Raw genomic sequence first — 22,471 nt, forward strand, 5'->3', positions numbered from 1 at the left:
ATGTTAATATAAGTTATCATAAACAAAGTAGTTTAAGTATAAATAGTAAAAGTACAGTATTTCCCTATGAAGTGGAGTATTTGCTTAAAGTAGAAAAAGATGTAAATACTCAAGTAAAGTACCTAAAAAGTGTAGTTAAGTACTGTAGTGAATGAACTTATTCACATGTTCCACCACTGGGATTTATGCATTTACTCCATTTTAGATGATTCAAAAATTATGATTTTTGATGCTTCAAAAATTGAAAGGCAATTAACTTCCATACTTAATAACATGCCTAAAGAGGGTGAAATAGTGAGTGCTTTCTTGTGTTATTTTGAAAAACAGGTTTATTTTATGTGTGCCACACATCCACTATTTAAAAATAATATTCCTACAAAAGTTGCTACTCATTTCATAATAAAATACAGTTACTTCAAGTCTTCTGACTTCAGCTGTCTTGAGATGCCTCCAGTGGACCGTGACTCTGTCCGACTCCCATCTGAATTAAAGCCCAGTGCAGGTTTCACGGCTGTCCACAGGATGTCTGACAAGACTCTGGTTGAAGGAAATGCTTGGAGATGAAACACACTATGCACCACATCAATTCAGTTCAAAGGAATAGCTCTTAAGAATTTTACATTTCGTGTACGGGTTTCTTACAGTATTTTGTGCTGGACAGAGTACAAACACTGAAAATGGGGAGGAAAAGAAAAAAAAAAAACCCCACACACACACACACACACACACACACACACACACACTCCTCCATACACTGTTAAGAGGTCAGAGGCCAGGCACTACAATACTGAGGAGGACCACAGTGTTTGAGTGGATATTCAGCACAGGCAATGTGTAAGACATACTATATTAAATGCTACAATCATCCTTATGCATTGACAATATATTCAACAAGACTGTTTTGTATGTACACACTGTACATTTTAGAAATAAGACTTGTAAATAGTGACAGAAATGAACACAATACATGTGTCAGTGATACCTTCTTGTATTTTACACAATTAACTCACAAATGCAGACGAACAGTAGTACTGCTGGCACCCTATAGTCACAATGCTGTAAACAATTTATTTTTTGATTGGCTTGTTCAATAGTCAATAAAACAATCTTTAGATTTTGTTAAAGCTGTGTGCCATCTCCTACTTCTTCTTGGAAAAGACTGAAACATAAATACTTGAAAAATAAATACACATATACACAAAGCTATACTGCAGTACTAATGATTTAAAAAAAAAGTAAATGACTTATCTACCGTGAAAATATTTAATTCCCAAGTACAATATTGAGTGTAAGAGTCAGTGCATTTTGATAAATAAAACAATATTGCACTTGAAGATATTATTCCATTAAGTGTTTTTTTTCTCACCAGATACAGCAGGAGTGTTTGTCCTCTAACATTGCACATCAGCGTTGTTATAACTGTATACTGATTTAGTGTCACAGGTGAAGAGAAGGCCTCCAACACCAAAGAGGAAGTTTGATATGTAGCGAGCAGCGCAGAAAGTCCACACTTGAAATTTTTTACTACAGCAGTTCAGTCCATCGTTGGTCAAAGAATCTCCTCATGTTGTGGCCGGCTCGTCCAATTTCTGAATCATCTTCATTGAATTTTTCACAGTTATCAAAAACCAGGTTCACGTCGATGATGAAAGTCTCCAAATTAAAGTACCTGCAATCATCAATCAAGAAATGGTTTTAATTTCAATTTATATGCAGCATCAAAATCAAAAATGAACAAAATTTGAAATACATAGAGTGTATGCATGTGGAATGTGGAAAACATTCCTCATTCCACATGCATTCCAACACTGTATAAGTAACCCAAACATACTGGTTGTTGGCGAGTTTTTCTCTGATGGTGGAGAAGTCCATGGGCTTCTTGATGACTTTCCTGTATCCAGGTACAGCTTTGTGGTTGACCGGTGTGAGAAAGGGCCAGGCATCCTGATGGGCCTCCAGCTCAGCCAGCAGCACTCTGGAGGAAACAAGCAGCAGTCAAAGCTGAGCTTTTTGCACTGCAAATATGATTTAAGTTTAATTTAGATTCACATGTTTGAGAGCATGCTTGAAACATTTTGTCAGATTTTTTTCATCATTGGTTTTAGGATTTGGTACGATATGAAATGACATAGTAAAATTGGTGTTTTGATTGTCAGAGTTTCATAACTGCACAAGGATGATAGTTGTGTACATGTTATCACAGGAGCTTATCTAAAAACTACAGTTTTTTTTAACAATTAGATGTGGAAAAATAAATGCTGATAGTTCCTGTGCATGCAGTGACTGTGTTCATACCTACCGGCACATTGCCAGCCCATTTGTGTCGTCTCTGGCCATTTTGACTTTTTTTGCACAGGAGACAGGGCTGTCATACTTGGCCTGGGAGCTGGGCAGGCTGTCATCTCCTTTCCTCTTCTTGAACTCCTTGGTACCTTTCTTTGGCACGCTGTTGCTGCTGGCAGCCTCCTCTTTGATGAGCTCTCCTACCACAGATGGCTTAGTGTTTCGTTTTACCTCACTGCCTTTCTTCCCTCCCCCAGCTGTTCGGCTCTGTGGCCTCCTACTCCGGGGGGATTGACCACTTCCCTGAAAGTCAGAACACACAAACGAGTGGTGTAGAGACACAAAACATATCATATTCAAATTAATTAAGTGGATGTGTACATGTGGTACAATTAAGTTGTCATTTGACAAGTACACAGAGTGAGGCTCTTTAGGTCTACAGTACTCATGGACCCGGAAATTTTTTTAAATAAATGACAAAGGAAAAGTGTCTCAGCTTGGTGAACGAACACTCAGGGCATGCTGGTGTACCTTCGCAACACAAGTGGGACAAAACCAGTCACCGTCCGGTACTGTGGTGATCTTGGGTTTATGGCAATATGTGTGGCAGCCTTTGTCACAGCCATCACAAAGTAAGAGCAGTTCTTCATTATCCCCCTTCTGACAGAGGTGGCAGTGCTGGAAAAAATATATATGTAGTTTCAAATTCAAATGAGATACTGCACATCAATATGAAATTGAGGGATTTGTGCATTTCTGTGCAGCCAGACATGGCTGGTTGAATGATGCTGATTTGTTACTGATTCTGACATTATCTTATATTGTTGTTACCTGCCGATGATGCATTGTAAACTGATGCTGCAAGCGTACCTTTCTTTCCATCTGTTGCCTATACCCCTTTAGAAATGATAATCCTGGTAGATTTGTTTTAGTCTTGATGTTAAAATCACGTATAATAAGGTTGTTTTTTTTTATTACTATCAAAAAAAATTCAGTTAACCAATCAAATAAAATTTATAACGGAGAGAAATAAGAAACCATGCAGCCAAAAAGCATTGTTTGATCTTCATATTTGCAGTATGAACTACAAATTAGTCTTTCAATTTAGTTATGCTAAAACTGTTAAAGATAAAAACAAATTTCTGATAGAGAAAGAGAGGGAAAAATTAGGCATCACTAACCACTTTCATGATGGATCGTTCCCAGCTGATGGATTTCTGCAGCTGCTGAATGCACAGAGACAGCTGAGCTGAGCTGCGGACTTCACCAAGGGCTTTATGCCACAACCTCATCCCAGGAGCCACCTCCTCCTCACTGCTTTGAGGTTACAGAAAGTAAGACTGCAGTATTACTGTACAGCATCACATATACACTCAGTAACTCTATCACAGTGAATGATATCAGCTAATAACAACCGACATCAACTAGTGACAAAATAGTAAAGAGGAAAACCGTCTTAAGTTTTAAGAAGCTATGTTTGCCTTAAACATAAAATGAATTGTACATTGCACACTGAAGATGTCAGTACTTTCTCCACTGTAATGCATCATGCATAGTTACAAACTACTTCTAATACCGACACGAGTACAGTGGTATTATCTGGTCTGATCTGAATGTTTGTACATAGGGTTTCTCTTTAGGTACCTTCGTTCTATGTTCCTCTCCAGCTCTGCCAACCTAATGACAGCTATATCAAGGGGATTGTTAGGCCGCCGCACCACAGTGCCAGGAAGTTCCTCCGGGCTGTTTCCTCTCTGACCCTTGCTCTCCGGAGCCGGGGAAGAGAGGAGCTTGTGCTCGTGATAGACCAGATCCTCACTCTCTGACTGGGGCTCAGGTTGCATCCAACCCTGAGGGATAGATTAGTGAAATACGGCGTTCAGTGACACAGTAATGCATGTTTTTTACATGTATGAGCTGTAAGTAGATGAAAGAGCTTCCTTGCCTGTACCTTGATCTGCAGGCTTGCAGAGATGACTTTCCTCTCTAGATCCTCGACCTGCTGCAGCAGGCTGATGTCCACCTCCATGGCCTGCTCCTCAACACACCAACTCTCCACTGTTTTCTCACTCACCTCCTGCTTCTCCAGCTCTGCCACATCAATCGCTGCCCCCACAGATACATACCAACATTACAGCAAATGAATGTCTATAAAAAGCACCGTATTTATACATATTAATGTAAGGCGACCCAGTTAAACATCTTAAAAGATCAAATAACAATATGTTGTTTATTTATAACTCTGCATGTCTGTTGAATCCTGACTTAAAAGAGAGCAGAGGAGATGTGAACACACCATCTTTGCTGTTGGCACAGAGCTGGGTCATATACTCCATATGTTTTTGGAACTGTTTCTGCAAGACCTTCTCTCTGATGCCTCGGCTATGGAGGGCCTTGACCAGACTGTGTAGTTCCTCCATGTCTGACACTCGCCACCAACCACACAGCATCTCTGCCAACACACAGAGCACAGATTTAAAAAAAACTATTGTTACATAATTGCTTAATTTTAGCCAAGTAGAGAAGTTGTATGACTGAGAGACAGTCATCACACCATGTATTCCAGTACTGTCACTTGGGCAGTTAATACCTTTAGTCCAGCATATTTCACTTGTGCATACTGGAAACTTGCCATTCTTACCCTCGGGGATAGGCTGAGGTCTATGGTAGTCCTGGGTCTTGGCCACCTCCACAGCAGGGAATGAGACACAAGGGGGCTTTTCACTTGGGGCCTCTGGGGTCTCAGTCTTGTTAACAGTGTTATTCACCAGGAAGAGGACCCTGTTCCCATTACCCTCTGCATGCTGACAGGCCAGATCCAGCACAGGGGGTAGAGAAGTGCCAGGGAAGGGCAGGGTTGTCGCTGCGCTCGACATGTCACACACTGTCAGTCTCCTTCGCTGAATGCCAGACTTTACTTGCTGAGAGGAAGAATACACACACTTTGAATTATAGTGAGATGACAATTTTATTCCACTACCACATGCATAATGTAAAAGACAATTGCTGCAACAAAGCTACATGTTTGTCACATGTTTGCAACATGAGGAAATGGTCATGTAATATGGAATAATACTTGCAACATATGTCAGTGTTCTAAAAAAGCACAGCGTGATCTGAAATAATTGTGACTGAGAAGGAGATAGCATTATTGTTGTCCACCAACCTGAAGGACAGGCGATTGTATGTTATTGATCCTAGCAGGAGCGCTATAGCTGGCTGTAGCTGGGGGATTAGGAGAGAGGGAGGAGGGGGATTTGGTGCTTATGGTCTGTGGAGAAGATGAGCAGGCTGGAGGACTGGAGCCAGAGGTGACCGAGGACTCGTCGCAAGGAGAGCGAGGCAAGAGGCTAAACCACTGGTTGCTCTTTTCCATCAGTATCTTGGAGAGCTGGTCGTCATGAAGGACAGACCGGGGGCTGCAGGTTATCCAGGGGCTGCTTTTGAGCTGCGGGGCACTGAGCAGAGAGGGCACTGAAGTGTCCGTTTTATCTGTGAGTCCCTGCTGAGGGGCTGCAGGCTTGGGGATGTGGGATATTCCTGTCTGAGAGGTGGGATGTGAGGGATAAGTTGCAGTGGTAGGGATTTTAGCAGAATGACTGTTCTGACTGTTGTGAGAGCTGATGTCTGAATCTTGAGCCATTTTAGCTACTTCAAGGAGTTTGCTGAGCTTAGATAGGGAGCCAGGTTTCTGGAGGAAGAGATTGAGACTGTCTTTGTCCTGCTGGCTCCCTGGTGTGGCTGTATCACCATATGTGATCTGTGCTGGGCTGGATACCACTGGCTTCTTTGTCTCTTCCAGCTGCTCCTCCTTTACCCTGATTACCTGAGCAGTCTCATGTCTTTCCTTCTCTTTCTCCACCTCTTCATAACCTGAGTAAGATTAAAAGATCAGTTTAGGCAAAATGTACAAAAAACATTCACATTTATATCATGTACAAGGATAAAAGTGAATAAAAACTGAACTATCAGTTTGGATTTGCACCTTCGCCACTCTCCATGCCTTCAACAAAGAGGCCACCACACTGTGGGAGGACCCAGTAACGCCTCTTGTAGCGGTCCTGTCCAATCATCATTGAGCGCAGTGAGTGAGATGAGTCAAACAGCTTCTGTCTGATCTGACTCTGTTGCTAAACAGATAGAAAGTATGTCTTAAATGTATTAAATTCATTGATGATCTTATCCTTAGAAAAAAAATTGTCTCAAAGTGTCTAATTTACCTTGTATGTTTTCTCAATCTGTTTCTCCAGCTCCTCCACGCTGGCTGAGTTTACACTGTCGTCCTAGATGAAAAGATCTCATTAGTGTGAGACCAGTGGACCGGCTGACATTTACTATAGTAAACACTGATTTAGCCCCTGGCACCAGTAAAAAGCATAATGCTGTTACTGACCTCCTCTTCACATATCTCTGTTTTCTTCCCTTTCTTTCCCCCTGAATCTTCTTCCTCCTCCTCCTCATCATCTCCTTGGTCCTCACTCTCATCATCCTCGTCCTCTTCTTCCTCACTGTCCCCCCCTTCTTTCCTCTTGCATTTGCTTCTGGCAGTGGGGATGATAAGGGCGTGGCTGTCCTCTCCTCCCACACTGCTGTCTCTCTTCCCTGTCCTCTTGGCATGGATGCTCCTCAGTCTTGAAGACAAAAATGGAGAGAGGAGAAATGAAACTCAGCTTTTTGAGTCCACATCCCCACGAGATTTGACTTGGTAAGAATTCCAGGTTATTGACTTGTTAAGAATTCCAGGTTATTTTAGCATCACCATCTCATTCACTAACAAAAATATTTTCATGTGTATGCACAGAACCTTCCAGTAATAGTTTGGATGAAGCATATACTCACTTGCGAAGCTTTCCCTCAACAACCCACTTATCCTTCCTCAGGTTGGTCATGTGATCTATGTTTTTGTCGATCTCACTGCAAAGTATCATATTGAAAAGTATGTTCCTGTGACCTTTATGTATAATAATAAGGCATGATACATTTGCTCCACACTGCAGTGGCCACCAGATGTGTTTCAAAGTGTTACTGGTACTAATGAAAAATTAATGACACATAGTTTGATGCAACCTTGTGAAACTGTCCATCAGACCATGACATGTCATATTCCTTTTGATACTTCTGATATTTCATCAAAATTTAAGCCCCCATGAATAAAACAAGTCAATATTTTCCACTCTCAGGCAAAGAGATTAACTTGTTTTCTTTAGACTTATTTATTAATTGTACTCTATTTTACAGAGCCACTATGATTTATTTAACGCAAATATATCAAAGCCTTAAAAGACCAAGTTTTATTTTAGAGGTAGTTTAGTTTTGTTGTGAATAGTCCACTAACATGACTGCTGTACAAAACTGAGAGCTTGCTTCATTTGTCAAACAGCAAAAATAAAATATAATATGAGTGTCAGAAGGAGGCAGTTCCCTCACCTGATCACAGCTTTACTGCAGCAGAGCTCATTAACCAGGAATGCTAGCATGGAGGCCTTCTGGGACGGACTGTGGGCCTGAAAAGCCTTAGTCCTGAGGCTGAGGGCCAGAGCAGCCAGCTCTGTCTGCTCACAATGGCCCTCCATGTAGATCTGCAGGATCTCAGACACATTGTCTCGGTTGATCTCCACATTAGACAAGTGGTCCCCCAAGCTGGTTTTGCTCTAACAGAAATAATGTTTAAAGGATGGAGTTTAGTCAGTGTTAAACAAATCTTTTTCCCCCCAACTAAGCTTAAAAAAATAATTATTTTTTTATACTTCAACCTTACGCATATAGGGTCACATAGGGGTGTATGGTATAGCACTTTCCTTTTGAGCAATGATCTCTTTGTGCTAAGTGCTTAAGTGACCTCTCGGATGTGTCTGGGACACATCTAGCATGTGGGAATTATTATGAAACATGCTTGATGTTTAAATTGATAGTATAGCTATCTAATGTCCTTTCATGAATCTCTCTCTTAGTGTGGACACAAGTACCGACAGCCTGAGACAGATTTTAATTATGAGAAAGATTATGTAAAATCATATAGACACAATTACATCCTACAGCACAGCATGGAGAAATGGACATGGTGGATAAATCGAAAATTGTGGTTTAAACACAAGATGTGTACTAAGAGCCCTAAACACTTCTAAACACCCTCCTAGACAGACTCTTCATTTAGCTGCACAGAGCCAAAGTATGGATAAAACGTGACAAAACTCTACATTTCTACTACTCTACTACTGCTGCATTAGTTACAGAAATAGTGAAAGTCCAAACTAAAGCAGTGAAAAGTGAACAATATTTATGTCTGAATCAATAAATTTCAAAAGAGTTTTCGCAAAGATTTTGGTTGTATGTGCGTAGATACAAATGTAATTTACGGTACTTGAAGCATTTACAACTCAACAACTGTACAAATACTACTACTTACAATGACAGACTCTCACCTTGTGACCTGCAGGTATACCAGGATCACACACAGCTGCAGAGAGCATGCTCACCAGTAGGTCCTGCACCTTGCCCATACTGTCTCTGATGTTGAGTAACCCCTCTTGAAGGTCACTTATGTTGAGGGTGTTTAAATTCATGTTTAATCCCAGGATCCTCCCAAAGCTGCGCAGAAACTGCAACACCATTAGGCAGTCAGAGAAGGTGCTTCCTGTTAAGACCAGACCAGGGATACGTGACAACTCTGGAAGCCGCTGGAAAGAAATACAAACAATATTTTAAAAATAAAACTCAGTGTTACATTCATCATCTTTCAACAATTTGTAACTAGTGCCTGTACTCCAAGAATTCAAAAGAAACAGATGATATATTGGTTTTAATCCAGCACTTTTAACATTATAATTATACTTTTAAATCTTTTGTGAAGTTTACAGAGAAATATCTGACAGAAACATTTCATTTCTTTTTAATAGGTTACTAATTTTTCTCCTTAGATCAGCTTAAGGGACCTTATGAATAGAAGCCCAGAATTTTTTGATTACAAGTATCTTATCAGTTTTACTTGGTGTTATATCAGTAGCCACTTGGTGGCAGTATTTTGACCTACACCTGTTTTCTTTTTAATCAATTACAGATGCTTTCAGTTATATTAAGCATCTATTTTGGTATAGCTGATAGTGAAACAATGAAATCATAAATTTCTCAAAAGCCATTCTAATCTTCATGCCCATAGCTCCTACTGTGATTATACTGATTGATTTCCATGTCAAAAAAATCCCTGGCCTGGTGGAAAATCCAATCTTTCCACACACATCTACTCCACAGATGGAGACTATCCGTGGTGATATACTATATGGACTCTAATTTTCATCTGCCAACAGCTCCACAGTGTGTTAATACCTTATGATCCGCTAAACACATGTCTTCATTTGGCTTCTTCAGCTCCTTCGCTTTTTCCAGTACCAGTCTTCTGAGCTCTAGTTTCCTCTCCTTGTTTAACCGTTTCTCATCCTTCTTCTCTTTCTTCAGACGCTCTTTCTCCTACAGCCAAGAGAAAAAGAAAATATTATTCACAACGCTGCTTGGTATTGTTGCTCGGTCAAATATTGTACATTACTTTTGCAGAGTGTACACACAATAAAAACACAAACACACACAGTGTTGAATCTACAAAAAAAGACGAATCAACAAAATATTTCACAAAGATTTAAAACATCTAAGTCATTTTTTCGCACCAGTACAGACTGCACCACTTTCACTTTGAAATTACTAGAGGAAAGGAAACACAATAAAAGTGTAGCAGAAGACAGGAGGAGGGAATGACCACAAATGGGAAATGTGAGCGAGTCAGCAGTTTCTCACCTCTGCCTTCTTACGGGTCTCTACAGCCTTCATGAGCATCATGTGCTGCCTGCGTCTTTCCCTCTCCTAGCAGAGCACAGACACATAGGTTCTATTCTATATACAGTTTCTATTACTTTATGAAGAGAAAAGGGGTCATAGATGCAACACAGAGTATGAAACACTTGACATGCACAGTAAAAGCAGCAGCATAGGTCACTGTTTGTCACAATCATCTCACAATCAAAATGTTGCACTTTTTACTGTAGTTTATGTGTAAAGACATACTTAACAGTTAAACCAAATGGAACATAATGATTAACAAAGCGCAAGTGAGGGCAGTGATGCATACAGAAAGCATAATTACAAAAAGCCATTATTAATCTGCGCATGTTGTTAAGTGGCAGACTGAAAGCTGGTATAGGCCGAGAGTTTCAGAACTGTGAGCAGCAGGTATTAAGCAATGAACAATGTTGTATGAAACTATCAAGACATCCTGGAAATTTAAAATTATTATATTTTAACTCCGCTTTATTTATTGTGAAAACTAAACTATAGAAGACTACCACTCTCACCGCTTAAATATACTTGAAATGACACAGCTGCACTAGCATGATAGAATCTCAAAGGATGAAAATTAACTAATTTTGCTCTGATCCTTAACTGTCTCCATTAACTTGGTGGTGTAAATCTATGGCAAGAATACAAACTGTATATTGACTTTTCTGGATGGTAAAATGGATAAGGAACGTTGGCTCACATACTGTAAAGAAAAAGGCACCTAAATTTATTCAATCCGACAAAGAAACAATTTATTAGGTAGTCAGGATTCTTTCAGGCTATCAGAAATCTTTTCATCCTTGTATAATTTCTGTGGAGTCAAGACATTTTTGATCATATTGGGGAGATAATGGATGTGTTTTCTCTGAGAGACAAATAGTGCAGACATATGCAGTGCACTGTTCTGGAAAAGCCATGCAGAGGGATGTAGTATGACTGCAGCCAATGCTACACTTAACACATTGCTGTGATGGAAACCATTTATCACAACACATTCACAATATGTTGGTAAATGTACAGAAACAAACATACCCATACCATATCTAGTCTATGCCTCTCCAACTCCTGGTAGAAAGAGTTGTCAAAGTATTAAGAAATAGAAAAATCACACAAGAAAATCAATGCAAGAAAAATCCAACCAATAGTAAGTTAAAATAAAATACACCAAAGAACCCCAAAGCATAATTTGACAGGATATATTGTACAAATGATGATTAGTTAGAGACCATCTCCAAGACATTCAAGTGATATGGCTATTATTCAGGTAATGTGATTGTGGGAAAAATACCCACCTGGTGCTTCAGTATGACAGCTTGCAGTCTTCGTATCTCCTTCTCCTTTAGGAAAAAGATGAATTCAATTAGAAACCAAAACATATTCACACTAATTTACATAATTTTAAAAGTGTACAGAAATGGCTGGCCTTCTCATTCAGTTCACAAACAGCCTGCAAAAGTTCCAGGTCGGTTGGCTTTACTGGTTGAGCTAATGTGAAAACAAAAATGCCCTCATTTTAGAGATATATATAGAAATCAAGGAGGTGAGTCAACCTCAATCATATGATACACCAAGGCAAGCAAAATCTCTTTAATACTGACAAGCAGTACAATGGAGCAAAAACATTACAGGGCAGACAAGCAGGGGCAAGGATTGAGAGTCAGGGGCATATGGGAATTTTGTGGCAGTTGAACAAGAGAACACTTATGGAGTTTCAGACCAGAAGCAACAGTGACGAAAACAAAATCTGTTCATGAATCTCATCTTACTCACCTTGTTTCGTTTCTCAGCCTCCAATATTCTGGCATTGGCTGCTTCTTCCTTTTTCTTTCTTTTAGCCTGTGAATGCAAAAAAGGTATTAAGGTCATTAAACAGAAGAGATTGATACAGTCCATCAAAACACATACAGTATGTGAACCACGGCAAAGCAAAGCTTTGCCCGAATTAACATTTAATTGGGGCAGCAATTTTTGACTAATGAAAAACAATAGATATCATTTTCTTAATTAAAACCCTTGAAAATGAAAATAATGAAGAACTAGGAAAATTATCTAAAAATGCGTATAAATCTGGTTTGTAAAAGAAATATTAATTAAGTGTTGTACTTAATATTATGTATAAGTTTGGTATGTATTTGCTAGATTACTATGTTTTTAAAAAAATCTGTTAAACAGTTATTGCTGTCAAGAGAAAATATTCCACACAAAACCAATCAAAACCAGTGGCCCACTGATAATATTAAATCTAACATATTGAAATCTTGAGTGAAGAGATGATTATTCCCTCCCATTAACACTCAAAGACAAAATGGCAGTGGCAATGTAGTTATTACGAAACACCAGCAGGCTGTAAGAATAAATTAAGCAAAATTTCAATCAGTAATTATAGCCCCAATGAAATCCTGTTAAGAGCCGCTTGCCAAGCATGTCAACTGAAATTTGGTTCATAACAGGTAAAATACTTCACAGCTCCTATTAGTGAGGGAATGCAAAATAGGTATTTCACCTAGCCATGGTAAACTCTGGGCCACCTCTTACTTAATGAAATACTGTATTTTGTGTTAAGCTCCATCATGGTCTGAGGAGATTTTCATATTCAATGGCACTTCTACACAAAACCAATTAAGCATTAGTCACATGTACCCACTGGATGTGACCAAAAGTGGGACGACATAATTTAGGAATAGCCTTTGGTTGGCTTTTTTAAAAATCCTATCAACAGCAGAAAGGAAGTGTTTTAGAATGTTTCTACAATAACTTTCAGGACGAACCTCAAGAATTTGCTGTGCACGGAGTTCTTTCTCCATACGAATTTGCTGAATGCGCTTGATCTTCTCCTGGTAAAAGGATGAGGGCAAGATCAAATGAATTAACTGTTAAGTCATGCATGTTATAGAGAGGTGGAGGGAGTAGGGTGTGGGATGAAGAAGTAAAGTGGGTCTATGCAGATGAGGAAGATGCAGCATTTTGAAGGATAGCAACTTCCTTGTAGAATTTAAAAGCAATTCAACTGTGCTTAAAAGCTTTTCACCTTGGAGCGCACAAAATCTGAATATGCAACAGAACAGAACAGCTGCAGACGGTTATGAAGCTCTGCACGGAAAATTAAACAATACATGCAAAGAAAAATCCTCACTTGCTGTTTAAGAATCTTCATCTGCTCTCTCTTTTTTCGTCTTTCCTCAGCGGCCATGATTGCTGGAAAACACATACAAATTAGGCTTGCACATAGCATATGATCTAGTGTTAGAGAGGAGTCTGACTAGACAGCAGCTGTTTACCTTGTTGTTTCCTTGCCTCCTTGGCTGCTTGCGCCATGGCCTGCTTCTCTAGTTTTCTCATCAATTTGATTTGAGCTGCCTGTCGAGCTATTTCTGCAACATGATGAAATATAAAATATGAAATCACAGACGCTAGTAGTTAAAACCTTTAATGAAAAATTGACCCACAGATACCCCCTAAATCCCTCCAAATGACCTCCAGAGAAAATTAAATTGCAACAAGCTACTTTTTTTATATCCAGGGGAAGAGTGCAAAAATGTTCTTGACTGGTCTTGTCAGTAAGAGCAAAAGTTGAGGAAAAAAAAAAAAACCATGGGCCACAGGCCTTGCTCAATATGAAGCATGTTTAACGGCTGCATGATGTTGTGGACTATTGAGAAATTGCTGCCTCTTCTAAGACAGTTTTTACTGTGTGTGAAGCCCTTACAACCTGGTTTTGAGGTGCTGACACCAGAACATTCACCACTGATATATTACATAGTTGAAAATGTTTTGCATTTATAACTCTATTGTTGCTGAGCTGGAAAATATCTTGAAGTGATATCACATATTTCCAGGTGGACAATTATCCCCATGAAAAAAGTAAATGCAACAACCCATAAAGTGGAAATGTCAAATACGACATACAGTCAATAGGTGCTGGTGTTTTATGCTGGATTTACCCTTTTAACAGGTGCCAATGACACGAATTTCCAAGATGTAAACTGACCTTGAGCCTCCAGTTTACGTAGCAGCTTGGCATTACTGACATCTTGGAAGTTATTTTCACCAACATGTAGAGGATGAGCCTTCCATTGTCGGGCTCCAGTGCCATCACCTGTTGGCTGGTGGTCAGACTTTAAGCGCCGGCTGCGCCTCCCATCCATTGCTATGATACTGGGAGCAATCTCCTCCTCAGCCAGCATGAACCACTGTACACCCTGGGTAATATGAAACAGAAAGAAGAAGGATTAAAACAAACAAAAGGAAAAATTGCTAGACTGATTGCTATCTACTGATTTCTTCATTAATGGATTATCATGTGTTGACTGGCACAACGTCTAAGAGCTGAAATGCTGAGGCTGTGTAGGGATAAACAATATAACGCAGAAAGCATTTTTGTACTTCTCCTGCTTTTAGACAAAAGCAGGCTATTTTTCATGCTTAAATTAATTTAAGCAAAGACCTTTACACATCGTAGCTTTAAGGTGGGGTGTAAATCACAATCAAAATTACAGATTGAAATATAAGCTTTTCTATCTATGATTTAATTACATATTTTTACAAAATCAGTGTCATCATTCTTAAGTGAACAAACTAAATACGGATTCTGGATACTGGTGGATAATACAACATGATGAAAGGTCATGTAACCACAGTTGTGTTTTGGAGGTCATGCCTATTAGAAACACACACAAAAAAACCTAAAAAAAGTAGCAACATTTACCTCTGGTCGTTCTCTGGCTTCATAAAAGTCACCAACTTTAATTTTTGTACTAAAGCTGAAGTTATCCCGTGAGATTTCAGTTATTCCATTCCGGAGTAAGTACTGCAGACAAAAGAATAATGCATACTAATTAAAGCATTGGAAGGAACTTTGTGCCTTATTACTGGTCAAATATTGTAAATTCCACCTATGGGCAATTACATAAAGCTGCAGTAATGCAATTTGTATGTGTCACCATTCATTTTTTTTTTTTTTTTAATCTACAGGTACTTTCATTAAAATAAAGTAACAAATTGCGGATTCACCTTCATTACGTCAGGATACTGACGCAGCTTCTTCCCACATGGGGCAAAGTAAGTCACCTCCCCTTGTAGACGACCTCCCACAGTCCTGATCCGGGTCTCTCTCTGCCACCTGTACAAAGAAATTGCAAACAAAGTACCATATAGTTACTACAAAATCCATGTCATAATACTGTTATAGCTGTATCCAGTCATCATTTATATCTTAAAAGCTAAAAGTTTGTGTCATAAAAGTTCCCTCCAGCAGTCAAATAAGATTGTTTATTGTCAGTACTGGTGCAGATACATATTCTCTCATTCACACCAGCAAGAAAACAAGAAAACAAGGAGACAAATGATTTAAATGATGTCTGTACAGCTGTGCCCTGTGTAGTCTGTGACCCTTTCAGTAATTAGACTCCTAAATGGCCATGGGCCAAGTGGGGCAACCCCTCAGTCCCCATGAGCTCCACTGGAGAGCAGCCATGGCTTACAGAGAAGACATGTAGGCTTATATCCAAGATAGAGAGGGGGATGAAATACAGTCTTGTGGCCTCTGTTTCCTGTGAACCTGCTGATGAAAAACATCCCCAGAAGATGAAAGGCAGCTCTGATCCAAGGCTGCAGAATTTGCTGGCAGGGAGCTGCTAATGTTGCATGTCTGTGTTGAGGCTGGATGCAATTAACCCCTTGTGTCGAACTGCTGGGCCTCATTTCATTTCCTGCCCACCATGACCTACTGCTAAAGACTGGGTTTTTAAGGCCCCTTACAGGAGGGCACGGATGGTTTTTGTGGTCTGCTCATGCTCAGTCGTTACTGAAGATTTAACACCGCTCAAATCAGGAACCATAGTAATGGGGTTTTTTTTGTTGTTTTTTTTTTTTACAGTATTTGCCCGGGGAAAACTGTCTGACCATGATTACTACTTTCTTGCCCAGTGTCATATTCACACTGCAGTTACCCACATTTACACTGAGAAGTGGAAAAATAAGTTGGTCAAGGACATAATGATAGCATTGGTTTAGAGAATGGAGTATTTTTTTTTTTTTTTTACTGAGGTGAATGTGTCAACACTGCAAGTTTACTAAAACTCAATTAATTGTCTGTCGCATTTAGCAAACCCAGAGAAAGAGAGGCAGCTCCACAAAGAAAAGTTGGCCATAGATGACCTTTTAGAAAAGGTCACCAGTCAGCCCTCAGTGAGCTGACATTTAACAATAACACCAAGTGCATAAACACAAACAATGCAGCAAGTATGACAGCAAGGACAAATGGGACATGGTCAGACCATCCAGTCAATGTTTGTTTCTTTTAATATGAAATATATGCACAATAGCTCACCCAAACTTAAGAGGCAATCGTAGAACACTCTCATCTGTCACTCTCCTCCTCTTTCCTGATCCTAAAAACAGGAGAAATGACTCAGTGCCTTCAACCTGAGCAAATGCAAAAACATGTTTACAGGGATATACACCAGACAAAATAAGGGAGGGAGCCACATTCTTGAAAATACAGCACCTCCCATAAAAGAAGAATCTGTTGTGGATAGATGTTTTATGTATGAAATTGCAAACTTAACATCCTATAACTTGACCTAAAGGACCACATGATCGAGGGAATTGGAATTTGTGTTCAGTACAGCATGGCACGTTTGCTCCATTCAGGGTCAGCAATAACATACATACATGGACATCAATAATAAAATGTTAGACAAACAATAATCTGACCTTTTAACACATAGAGATGCAAAACACAGGAACAGAGCTTGTACAGCAACAAGCTACAGTTGCCATCTATTGCATGCTCATTTGCTGAGGGGTCATAGTAGCTGTAGTGTAAAATACACAGTTAGGTTCCTAATTTTATACATATAAAAGTTTATAATTGTATCTTTAAGTTCAACAAGAGTAATTCAATGCATATAGCAGGACTAAATGGGACAAGAAATGAATACTTTCTCATTATGGCAAGTCAGAGTTCAGCTCTGTTAGTAATGTTATATACTCAATGACTCATCCAGTGTTAGATGTATAAAGCATCTGCCGGGGTTATTACAGCAAAAGCTGCTGGAGACAATGAAAACAATAACACAAAAACTTTCTTCCAGTGAGCTCATTTTAACCTGGCACTATTGAGACATATACTGTACATTCAAGTTTTCATACTGAAAAAAATATGCGACCTCTTCCAAAGATAGGTTTTAGTCTGAATAAGCAAAAGGGAGGACAAGGGAGGGGGGGTAAACACCATGCTTACTCAAGACATGATCCTGCTTTATTAATTGAGAGAATAATACTTTCCTAAAGCCTGAAATACACATTAAAGGATCTTAGCAAATTATAAATTCAAGCTGTATTGTAGTTTATGGATGTATGCGGTCTTTTAGAAAACAAGGATTTGTTACCTGGCAGTGAAGCAAATGTGAAGGATGGGGACGGGGTGCTGTGGTTGCTCAATGCCCCTGAGCTGGACAGTGTAGTGGGGGTGAATGGACTACTAGGTAAACTAGGAGGCTTGATGATCTGAAGGTTAAGCAGGGAGCAGTTGGCTGAGAGGTTCGACGAGGACTTTTGAGTAGACAATGACGCTTTGGCTGGTTTCAGAGGAGTCCTTTCTGCATCGCTATCTGCTTCTGTCTCACCGCGCTCTTTCATGTCATCCTCAGAGCCATCAGAGTCGCTCTCCAGATTGCTCTCTGACTCTGCAGGGAATTCCAGTGTGACAGAGGGAAAAAGAGAGAAAGAGCAGAAACAAATCCTAATTAGCATTCTTCTCACAACCAAACCATAAACAGCAGTGCTTATTTCCCAAAGAAACCTCATCTAACAGCTTCTGTGTGCACTAACATGTTGACAATGGCATTTCTTAGTTAAAGAAAGGTCTGTTTAATCTAACCTGACAGACTACTCCCAGAATCTTCATCTTCAATATCATCCTCATCGTCTTCATCGTCATCATCAAAGTCATCTCCTAAAGAGTCTGAGTCTGAGTTTTTGCTGCTTGGGATATCGGACTCACTGCCTCTGACCAAATCTACAGGTGGACGGGATGAGTTGGTTTTAGGGAGGCTCTTTCCTGTATACAAAGATTTGGGAGTCTTGGTCTTCCTTGATCTGTGAGCAAGTCCTGATGAGGCAGAAGATTTAAGAGGGGAAGCAGAGCTCCCTGATGGTTCCTCGGTGTCAGTACTCAAGTTGATGGGCATTGGGTTGGAAGGGCTGGTAGCTTCCAGAAGTTGCTTGCTGTTGTGGGTGCTGCTCTGGCTGCGGGCATTAGCGATGAGAGCCAAAGGGGCATCCTGAACTTCGCCAGGGATCGCTCCATTAGGGCAATGGTTCAGGAACAGATTGGTGCCATTGCTGTGTGAGAGAGACGGCAAATGACTACTTAACATATTTGACAAATATTTAGGTGGTGTCAGCATTGGTGAAGAGGATGATAAGTTTTTGTGACTTTTATACCAGTTCTGGCTGGAAGGTTGCAGAGAGAAAGCCTGCTTGAAAGAGTCCTTAGAATGGAGGGGCTAAATAAAATGAAAAAGAGAGGGAAACAAAGAAAAAAAAGGAAGTAATTACACAAACTGTCACTCACATTACATCACTGTGGGCTGTGAATGAAGGAATTTAAGGTGTAATAAGAGACAGGGACAATGAAGAGCAGCCTCAAGCCTGTCAACAACAATGAAGAAAAAAGGCTACTGTGGAAAAATATTTTCAAATTGTTTGGCTTAGTGCCATTGTGCGACTTTAGCTGTCATCTTCCATTTGTTGCTATTGTCATACTCTGGCAACCAAAAGCCTGTATTTAATGTACCACCATCATATGAATTAAAACCCTCTCGTTACAGATTGCCACATTTCCCCTCCTTCTCAGAACACTGACAATAACTGTCCTGTGAAAGAGGCTGATTTCTTCTCTCGATAACAAACATCCGAAAGCATAACAGAGCTAATTGCTTGTCAGTTTGAGAAGTATTCCCAGTAGAGCTAAACACATTGTCACTTCTAGACTTCTAGTCATGTGGTGGTCAGATTCTCATGTAGTATAATAAAAGCCCTGATAATAGTGTATATGCATTCATTTGCTGTTGTGAAAGAACCCGCTGATTTTTATTTATTTCATGACAGAAAAAATGATGGACAATACATCAAAACAGAGCTCCTTCTATTGCAAGAGAGAGAGAAACACTTAAATGCTTTATTAGAGGAATTTATTTTCTGTACATTAGGTAGAATTTGGAAAAAATAAAATCAGCTACAATGCAGTAATGTGATTAAAAATATAACTCACCTTTTTCAATTTAAAACTGTTGAAGTATAATGACATTTCATCTGGGACGTTTCCAATGCTCTCCTTCAGGCTATCAAAAGGCTGTGTGTGCTTGGGAGAGGGCATCAAAAATCTTTGTTTATGGGAGGGCTTTTGTGAGGCTAATAGTGTTGGTGGTTTGGGTGAAGAAAGACATGAGGGTTTAGGTGAGGAACCCAGAGACAGGGGTTTCATAGGGGAACAGAGAGCAAGAGGTTTGGGAGAGGAAGAGACAGAGCTATACTGTGGTGAGGACAAATGAGAGAAGTGCTTTGGTAAAGTGGAAGGAGGTAAGTGTTTGGGTGAGTTGGAGAAAGATATGGGGTTGGGTGAGGACCTGGAGGGCAGAGGAGAGGCCTCCCTGTGGAAATGTGCTAAGGGACTGTTACTTGCTGCCACCCCTGTGGCCTGGATGACACTTATGTGTTGCTGGTCTTTTTCCACTGCAGTCCTGGAGCTCTGGAGAAACAGTGCTGTGAACTGAGGCCGACCAGCAGGATCGGAAGAGGACTGGAGGTGGTACGAGGAAGTCAAAGGAACACTATCACAATGACTGTCTTCAGTTGTATTTCCATCGCCAGTGCGAGGTCTATTATTTTTACTCTCAGAAGTGTTCTGTGTCAGCCGCTGAGTAGGAGGATGAGGAAAACAGGGAGAAGACAGCATGTTATGTCAGCTCCTGCTGAGAGAGCCTCACAGTGGCAGCTCTCTCTCAGTTTGCCACCCACCATTTAAGCTGCTTTGACAAACCAACTAACATTTACTTAACAGAGAGCAGTTTTACTCAGGGACACTTGCACTTTTTACGAATCTGTTAGACACAAAACTTTAAAAATATAACTTATTTTACCACAAGTTTTGATCTTAAGTTTCAGATCAACCTATGAATATGGCCTCCCGCATTATTCTGAAAAAGAAAATCTTTAGTCTATGTCAAGCTTTTTTAAAATGTTATCAACAAAAAAACTGTCTCAACTGATTTTCAGAACTCATCTGAATATTCTGTTGAATATTTAAACATAAACAGCAGCACTTCAACATAGCCGTGCCTTACCTTGACTTTCCGTTTAACTGGAATCTCTGAATCAGAGTCCTCACTGGCACTGCTCTGAACATCCTCATCTTCATCATTGTCCTCTTCTTCTTCATCCTCCATGTCATCAGGATCACTGCTGCTCTCCTCACCATCACTGGAGCTATCTGACAAGGATCCTGACTGGCTGCCGCTCATGCTTGAGGTCTCTAGTGGTCTTTTACTGGGTTTCTATATTTAAAAAAAAAAATCCACATTTCTAAATAAGATTAAACACCTCAGTGAAGTGGGCTTCCAAGCATATACTGTAAATAAGAAAAGACACTTAGGTGCTTGACCAAACAATAACCTTTTCTTTTGTTTTCTGACCAGTCTTCTGGTGTAGTTTGCCTGGGTCCTGAGTGTTCTTTTGACTCCGACTACTGTTGGCTTTAATTTTCTCCTTGTTTCCTTTTGCTGGAAATGAAATGGTGTTCACAGCAGAGTTCCCAGTAGGAGAGGAAGCACTCCTACCATTCACTGTTCCATTCACACCTACAGAAATTGGCATTGTTTTTTCCCTTCAGATGGACACTCATGAGAGTAAGCAATATGAGTCAAACACATTAGGAGGACAATAAAAAAAGTAACAGTGAGTAACAGAATACCGACCTCACAAAATACCAATCACACTTAGTAAGGTCAGTCTCATAATGCTAACAACAGTTTTGGAATGGTATAACCCTGTACATATACAGCAACATACTGCTACTTGCTAGTTTATCATTCATTAACATGTCTTTGTCATTGCCTTACAGTGTACACAAATACATTTATGGAATCATTCCTTGTAGAGCCTCTTTGCTTTGCTGTAAACTACTACAATATGTATGACCTTTAGCAGGAGCTAACCTGAGGTACGGGACTGTAGGTGAGCGGGATCACGGCTCTTGAAGGTTGATGCAAATACAGGATGCAGACCAAGAAGAGGAGGGAAGAAGGCTGCTGCTCCTCTGGTATGTGTTTCAGATGGCCGCCACCAGTCTGGAGTGGGGAAGAGAGATACTATACAGTTAGGCAAAAATAGCCACTCTATCTACGCAGATATACAAAGAATGCAATGTGTCAACAAGCTTTTGCAGTTAATCTAACTCGATAGCAGCACTAATCACTCAGTTCAATGTATAGTTTTGCCCTGCCCTTTTGCTGTTGCATGTACTTGCTTTGTGATCAGTAGGTTGCATTACCTGGACAAGACAAATACGTAATAGTGCAATAGACTACCATCCTTACTCTTTGCAAACTATTTACCTAGAGACATAATCCAGGAAGATCCCACAAGAATTTCTATTTCTGACCATCAAAAAGGGTTAACTTTAGCATGAAGCAAACTTTTTTCATCACTCTCATTAAAATTAAAAACATTGCACTGTGAGCTTCCTTACCCGGAAATGCACCAAACTGGGAGTGAGCAGCCAAGGCAGACAAACCCAGACTACCAAGGCCTCCAAACTCAGAACGGCCTGAACGTGATGTGTAGAGCCCAAAAGCAGGATGGCTGACTAAGGGAAAACTGTGGGAGCTGCCAGATGTATTTAAGGATTCATCCCCTGTCATCTGTAGCAACTGACCTGGAGAAAAAAGGATTTAATCAGTAATCAATCCCAACACTCTTGCTATCCAGATAGGCTGTTTATCTAGATAACTCCACTGAGATTTTAACGTACAATAAAATACACAATGAAGACAAAGATGTCTGCTTGATCTTTTCAAAACTGTTTCAGCAAATAACAGAGAGTAGTCTGCGGAGTCTGATAATGCATTTCTGGGAATAATTAGGATTCAGGGATTGGCAGCCAATCACATTAGAAAAAAAGAAAAAACAAACAAATAAACAAAGCTATAGCTGGATTATCACTGCTTGACGCATAGAATAATAACACCTTCTGGCAAATAAGATCTATATGTATTCGTGTATAGCTGTTTCAAACAGTATCAAACCATAACCTTTGACTGTAATCCTTCCTAACGTCAGCAAAATTTATCTGAAAAGGTAC

General features: G+C 39.9%; 1 protein-coding gene across 9 annotated transcripts in view; it reads right to left on the reverse strand.

Moving 5' to 3' along the window:
• Positions 1 to 317: 317 nt before the first annotated feature.
• LOC120801205 (bromodomain adjacent to zinc finger domain protein 2B-like) overlaps positions 318 to 22,471 on the reverse strand; it is a 50,107-nt gene continuing 27,953 nt past the window's right edge. Inside the window, exons 4-39 of one of the 9 annotated variants that reach the window (XR_005709063.1) lie at positions 21,860 to 22,045; positions 21,327 to 21,458; positions 20,785 to 20,969; positions 20,457 to 20,666; positions 19,385 to 20,029; positions 17,990 to 18,617; positions 17,499 to 17,795; positions 16,436 to 16,496; positions 15,118 to 15,226; positions 14,813 to 14,914; positions 14,096 to 14,306; positions 13,386 to 13,478; positions 13,241 to 13,302; positions 12,876 to 12,941; positions 11,878 to 11,943; positions 11,400 to 11,444; positions 11,146 to 11,172; positions 10,069 to 10,134; positions 9,607 to 9,747; positions 8,706 to 8,960; positions 7,711 to 7,934; positions 7,123 to 7,197; positions 6,677 to 6,914; positions 6,504 to 6,566; positions 6,269 to 6,413; positions 5,450 to 6,156; positions 4,925 to 5,204; positions 4,580 to 4,735; positions 4,229 to 4,389; positions 3,928 to 4,133; positions 3,465 to 3,600; positions 2,815 to 2,961; positions 2,300 to 2,586; positions 1,832 to 1,975; positions 1,367 to 1,669; positions 318 to 537 (exon numbers count right to left, since the gene is read on the reverse strand). Coding sequence is in view for 8 of the 9 variants with exons in the window: in XM_040147850.1 (XP_040003784.1) it covers positions 1,525 to 1,669; positions 1,832 to 1,975; positions 2,300 to 2,586; positions 2,815 to 2,961; positions 3,465 to 3,600; positions 3,928 to 4,133; positions 4,229 to 4,389; positions 4,580 to 4,735; positions 4,925 to 5,204; positions 5,450 to 6,156; positions 6,269 to 6,413; positions 6,504 to 6,566; positions 6,677 to 6,914; positions 7,123 to 7,197; positions 7,711 to 7,934; positions 8,706 to 8,960; positions 9,607 to 9,747; positions 10,069 to 10,134; positions 11,146 to 11,172; positions 11,400 to 11,444; positions 11,878 to 11,943; positions 12,876 to 12,941; positions 13,241 to 13,302; positions 13,386 to 13,478; positions 14,096 to 14,306; positions 14,813 to 14,914; positions 15,118 to 15,226; positions 16,436 to 16,496; positions 17,499 to 17,795; positions 17,990 to 18,617; positions 19,385 to 20,029; positions 20,457 to 20,666; positions 20,785 to 20,969; positions 21,327 to 21,458; positions 21,860 to 22,045 (6,701 nt within the window). In the remaining variant the exon portion in view is untranslated. Of the gene's footprint in view, positions 1,670 to 1,831; positions 1,976 to 2,299; positions 2,587 to 2,814; positions 2,962 to 3,464; positions 3,601 to 3,927; positions 4,134 to 4,228; positions 4,390 to 4,579; positions 4,736 to 4,924; positions 5,205 to 5,449; positions 6,157 to 6,268; positions 6,414 to 6,503; positions 6,567 to 6,676; positions 6,915 to 7,122; positions 7,198 to 7,710; positions 7,935 to 8,705; positions 8,961 to 9,606; positions 9,748 to 10,068; positions 10,135 to 11,145; positions 11,173 to 11,399; positions 11,445 to 11,877; positions 11,944 to 12,875; positions 12,942 to 13,240; positions 13,303 to 13,385; positions 13,479 to 14,095; positions 14,307 to 14,812; positions 14,915 to 15,117; positions 15,227 to 16,435; positions 16,497 to 17,498; positions 17,796 to 17,989; positions 18,618 to 19,384; positions 20,030 to 20,456; positions 20,667 to 20,784; positions 20,970 to 21,326; positions 21,459 to 21,859; positions 22,046 to 22,471 lie in introns of all 9 variants that reach the window. The other 8 variants (XM_040147856.1, XM_040147855.1, XM_040147853.1 and 5 more) reach the window with 8 other exon arrangements.

This window comes from Xiphias gladius, chromosome 16 (genome assembly GCF_016859285.1).
Source record: "Xiphias gladius isolate SHS-SW01 ecotype Sanya breed wild chromosome 16, ASM1685928v1, whole genome shotgun sequence".
NCBI classification, from domain to species: Eukaryota; Metazoa; Chordata; class Actinopteri; order Istiophoriformes; family Xiphiidae; genus Xiphias; species Xiphias gladius.